The sequence below is a fragment of the Mandrillus leucophaeus genome, unplaced genomic scaffold (genome assembly GCF_000951045.1).
Source record: "Mandrillus leucophaeus isolate KB7577 unplaced genomic scaffold, Mleu.le_1.0 Scaffold40, whole genome shotgun sequence".
Lineage (NCBI taxonomy): Eukaryota > Metazoa > Chordata > Mammalia > Primates > Cercopithecidae > Mandrillus > Mandrillus leucophaeus.
In genome coordinates this window covers 8,549,681-8,555,639 of record NW_012104254.1, presented here as the reverse complement: position 1 = coordinate 8,555,639, position 5,959 = coordinate 8,549,681, and the positions used below count along the sequence as shown (strand labels likewise).

The 5,959-nt window shown below is 37.6% G+C and overlaps 1 protein-coding gene across 1 annotated transcript in view; it reads left to right on the top strand.

Annotated features, from left to right (window-relative positions):
- Positions 1-5,959, top strand: part of SP5 (Sp5 transcription factor) — a 98,929-nt gene that overhangs the window by 2,601 nt on the left and 90,369 nt on the right. The window contains exon 4 of the mRNA XM_011991966.1: positions 4-329. Coding sequence (XP_011847356.1) covers positions 4-329 — 326 coding nt within the window. The remainder of the gene's footprint in view (positions 1-3; positions 330-5,959) is intronic.

The following is a 5,959-nucleotide window of genomic DNA, read 5'->3' as shown; positions in this document are numbered from 1 at the left end:
GAGCCGGGCAAGAAGAAGCAGCACGTGTGCCACGTGCCGGGCTGCGGCAAGGTGTACGGGAAGACGTCGCACCTGAAGGCGCACCTGCGCTGGCACACGGGCGAGCGGCCCTTCGTGTGCAACTGGCTCTTTTGCGGGAAGAGCTTCACGCGCTCGGACGAGCTGCAGCGGCACCTGCGGACTCACACGGGCGAGAAGCGCTTCGCCTGTCCCGAGTGCGGCAAGCGCTTCATGCGCAGCGACCACCTCGCCAAGCACGTGAAGACGCACCAGAATAAGAAGCTCAAAGTCGCTGAGGCCGGGGTTAAGCGGGAGGACCCGCGGGACCTGTGAGCCCTCCCGGAGGTGGACCCCCTTCCCAGTACCTCTGCGGGAGATCCGGGGACCTGTGGGCAGCTGGCGGAGGGGACACTCAGCAGACGGACCCTCCCTGTTGCCTGCCTCCCAAAATGGAGCCAGGCTCCCAGCTTCCCCTACCCTCGGACACAGGGACCTAGTTCCCAGGAGCGGGGAGGTAGGGTTGGTGCTGGGGCATTTGGGTTATAATTGGGAGCTCTGCCTTACCCCAGGGCAGTTCCAAACTCTAAACCGTTCCCACCGTCTGGGAGACCTACAGTTTTGGGGGACCACCCTGGGCTGGCCTTGTATATAGGAAATGCTGCTGAAATGAAGCGAAAGGAACTTGGGAGATTTGAAATAGTGCTCGGGTTTTCGCTAGGACCGGTTTGGGCTTTGTACAGGTTATTTAATAGCTTTGTTAAAAATAATTATAATAATTATAACATTAATGAAAACGTTGCTTTTGTCTTCAGCTCCATGCAGAGCTACAGCATGATATGTCTCTGTAAAGTGATCAGCAGTTGCACCGTGAAAATAAATACGTTAACTCAGGGGTCACTACAGGAAGACCCCGCTGAGCCGGTCTCATTTGATCTTTTCTTCTTCTGGGAGGCTGTACTAAGGGGTAGGGTTTCACCGGGAATTTGATGGTTCCTATAGTCTGCCTATGTCGGAGGTTTCTTTGGTTTGGAAGAATCTGGGCAAATGTGTTGGGTTCAGGAATGGAAAAAGGCAGGCAATTCCGTTTTGTGGTAAAGAGGTAGGGCAAGATTTTTCAATCACAACTTGAGTTTCTCATGCGGCCTTAGGACTTCACCCGAGACTGTTTCCCTTCCAAGTTTGCTTTTACCTGACGAATTCCTTGTGGCTTTCCATTTGTTGGTACTCTCGGGACAGGTTACAACTATGCTGGTGTTAAGAGAGGTATTAGAGGCGCGAGGGTCTGTTCACAGGTGAGACTTTGGGGAGAGGTACAGAGAAAAGGGACCCTTGTTCAGGTTGGTCTTTGCCTGGGAAAAAACCAAGAAGATAGTTTGCCAGACGTCACTCCTGTATTTCAGTCCCGTCACGATACCCAGCGTTGTCTTGCTTGTTTTCTTCTTAATCTTGCTGTGGAAATCTTAACAAGTCTTATTTCACAGTAACAACCCAGGGATTTCTGGTTAGGCCAGGACGTTTAGTTCCATTTTGTATCTGAATTTTTTTATGTTTTAAATCATTGAAGTAGATTTTCTCAGGGAAGAACCAGGAATACTCATGGTTTGGAAATGTGGAAATAGGGTATTTTTTTGTCTAGGTGCCTCGCGAGCTTTCTCTAAAAGTTGAAGTTTTGAAGTTTACAAATATTTTATCAAGTGTCTAACTCCTTGATATTTTCTAATATTTGAGTTTTTAAACCTGTAACTGCACGTTTAATCAGCAGTTAAATCTTCTGATTTAAGATTAGCAAAGAATAGAAAATGTTCTAAATTTTATTAACATGTTAAGCTAGCATCATTAATGCCGAATTTTAATAGAGCCGAATAATCTTTTCATGATAGTAGAAGTGTCTACAAATTGATAGGATTTCACAGTTTACAAACTGCTTTTACCTTGCCTTTTGTTTGAAGTCAAACTGAAGGATCAGTTCTTAAAAGCTTTGAGGGTTGTTCTTGAATTCTTACATGAAGTAAAATACAAACATCAACATAATTCGGGTGAAAATTACTTTTATACTCCTAAGAAATAGCATTTTTTTATTCTGTAACTTGGGACAAGGTAGTAAATGAGTATTAGATTCATAGTGGCAATATGCCATAGAATAACGGATATTGGCACTTTTTAATGACTAATTAGAATGTGAGTCTTCATGGTTCTTCACCTGGTAAGAGGAGTTTGGGTTAAATCTTCAAGCGTGTGGCAGTTTTGCAAGCAATAGTGATGAAGTTGCTAGGCAGTAACATTAATATACACCTAAATATGTAATCTTAATCAAAATCATTAGATCTAAGTCATTATATTAAGATTACACATTTTGATGTATAAATCAATGTGAAAAGTTACAGAAACTCTCACCTTTCCCTAAAAAGTTACAGAAACTCCCATCTGAACCATACCCCAGGATTAACTATAGATTCAGAAAAGGATTTTTGAAAAGTTTTGGGAAAGAGGAATCCTTGTTAGAGAGTGAAAAGACCAAGGGCTTTGGTCTTTTTGAAATGATTTGAAATGATTCTTTCATCTAAAAGAATGACCTTGATAGAGAAAGAAAAATAGCAATTTAAAAATGAGTCTACTAGCTATTATTGACAGAGCCAATCATTTATTTAGTATCCAAACAGAAGAAGTGTTGAAGATAAAGTTTTCTTATAAATTTTTTGGTTAAGCATATGGAATTTAATATCTAAAGAAATGAGATATTGGAGATAGATAACTGTGGTTATTAAGAGGAAAAACTAGATAAACTATATACAATTTTTTAAAGCAGAACAAAGTTATATGACAAAATAACTTTCTTATGGTATTACTTAATTGCACCTGCAAATTGAAAAAGTATGGTCTTTAACTTGGTACAACTGAAAGGCTTGCTGATTTTACACTGCAAATCTGATAGAATTTGTAACATTTAAAAAGTAGGCAGCATTTAAAAAGTAAGTTTAATCCACCAACTTTATTCAAGGTTTCACTTAAAGATCCCAGCACACAATTCAATTAAGTTTAAAAAACTAATTGAAGAAAATATGTTAATGATTGCCTCAAATGTCAGTAGACATTGTAGATTTTAAAGCAACTATTTTGTTAGCATGCAAATATAATGTAGAGTGTTACATTCTTTAAAAATACTAAAATTCGTGTGATGTTACTTTAATTTTAACAGTTTTTGGACCATTTTGAGCAAGAGCATGGAAACATGGAGAAATTGAAATATCAGTAAATTAGAAATTAGTAAATTGAAATATCAGTTAATTTAGAATTGTGCATTTCTGAATTTATTAACACTGTAGTTTTCTGCTTTTCTCAAGAAAAAATTGTGTAATAATACCCTTAACTGATCACTAGTTTTAAATAGTTCTGATAATGAATGAAAGTAAATAATGTTAAAGAAAATACAACTGTAATCTCCATGTTATTTTCTAGTTTCAACTAGTGTTTAAATCTTGTGACTATATTATATTTTCTTTTTTTTTGAAATGGAGTCTCGCTCTGTCGCCAGGCTACAGTGCAGTGGCACCATCTCAGCTAACTGCAACCTCTGCCTCCTGGGTTCAAGCAGTTCTCCTGCCTCAGCCTCCTAAGTACCTGGGACTACAGGTGCGTGCCACCACACCCGGCTAATTTTTGTATGTTTAGTAGAGACGGGGTTTTACCATGTTGGCCAGGATGGTCTCGATCTCCTGACCTTATGATCTGCCCACCTTGGCCTCCCAAAGTGCTGGGATTACAGGCGTGAGCCACTGTGCCCTGCCTTATATTGTATATTCTTTTAAATTATTTTACCTTAATCAAATAAGACATGCCAATTAAAAAATTAATCTTGCCAAGAATGCCTCTTGCAGAAACCTATTTGAAACAATGACATTTGTAGAAAAGTCAGGTTTTTTTTACCCCAAGATTGTACTATTTTCTATTCTAATATTGTGGGGTTTTAAGTATTAGTTTAAAGCAACATCGTCAGTGTTTTCTATTTATTTCATTTCTGCTATGACTGTTTCACAGAATGTTTTTATAGCTGTAGCTATGACTTCAAATTCATGTAAACATCTAGTAAGTTGTTTGGTACTCTAAAATTGCAAGCCACTTTACTTGCATTAGCTCATCACATTAAATAATGACAAGTCAAGGTAAGTTGACCATTCTCACTGGGAAATAGCCTGTGTTATAGAATCAGATTCAAACCTTAAGCTTTGTGTTATAGTAAGTGCAATTATAGTTTGCTAATGTCCCAAATTGAGGGCCACTCAAAACAAGTGATATTAATTTTCTGTTAAATATCATGACCTTCTTCTGGTTTGCATGATAGAGAGAACTTTAAAAGAGTAAGAGACCCAGGGCAGTTTTGAAATGTTATGCACCAACATAGTTCAATAGAGTAGGAAAAAATAAGGAAAATAGATAAGATGTATGTTGGTAATGAGATATATGTTTAGATTAATACAACAAAAAAACATGTTTCATTATTGGACCACTATAATGGTAACCTGATTAGTGTGGCATGTGATTTATTTAATATAGACACTAAATTTTTCTCTGATGTTGTTCAGACTCAACACATTTTTGTATAAAGATCTTGATGTTCGTTGCTCCTTCCTTGATTATTTTTAAAGAATCTGATATGTTGCCAGAGACAGCAGTGTTTCAGATTAATTTATGGACATTGTAGAATAATTTAATGTTCCTGACTATAATGAACAAGTGGTATTTGTTCAACAAAGATGTAATCAAACAGCTATGGACTGATAATTTCTCAGTTGTTTTGCTATTACAACTTATTACCAATTGAAGATTTGTACATGAAGATTGATATAGTTTCATGCTGACATTTTGATGACTTCCCTTTCTAGACCTTATGTACTTTTCTTTCCGTGTCTTCAGCAATTATCTGAAGTATAATCCTCCACTGGATATTTGAGACTTAATTCATAAATCAACCCATGCATATGAACTATAGTAGTATCTGCACAACACATAATAACCCACATTAACTAATATATTTTGGTTGTCTACCTAATACCAAAATTTAATTCAGGGTAAATAAACCCAGCTCTCAGTTTGATACCACCAGGAAAATCTGCAGCTTTCCCTTTTTAAAAAGTTGTTTCGGCAGTATGAAGATTCATTATGCCTATTTTGAAATGGAAGTTTGTTTAACAGTAAAACTATTCATCTAATATTTTCATTACTTGTCAAAATTCTGACATCAAAATACACTAAAATTTTCTAAAGTCTAAGGCAGTGTCTTCATGTCATCTGATTTTTTCATATAGTTAAACCAGTCATATATGGGTGCTTTCTAATCATTTTATGTTTAGCATAATCTAAAACACAGATGGAAAACATCTGGCCCTCAGCTTAATTTTACCCAATTCATGAGGCAAATATCAAGGCTAACTCATTTATGCTTATGGTTGGGAAAATGTGTCCTAATTTTAAAAATATTTGGTGGCAACTTCCTAAAAGTCTACATCAGATACCATGAAAGCTCATTTCTCTTATCTCTATGTGAGTTTTATTCTTATAAATTCTATGTCTTGCTTTCTTTTCCATTCTGACTTGTGGATGTCACATGTCTTCTATATATTCATGTCCATCTCTAGCATGGAAACTTTCATTTTGTGTCATGTGTCTCTCTTGCTTTTCTCAAAGTATTTATGTCCATGATTTTATTTTGCTCCCAATAATGCAGAACTCAACAGGATTCTAAACTGTAGTATTTTAAATCTATTGTTTCGGTTTGTTGTTGTTGTTGTTGTTGTTTGAAACAGAGTCTCACCCTGTCACCCAGGCTGGAGTGCAGTGGCACGATGTTGGCTCACTGCAACTTCTGCCTCCTGGATTCAAGTGATTCTCCTGCCTCAGCCTCCCAAGTAGTGGGATTACAGGTGCCCGCCATCACACCCAGCTAATTTCTTTTTTTTTTTTT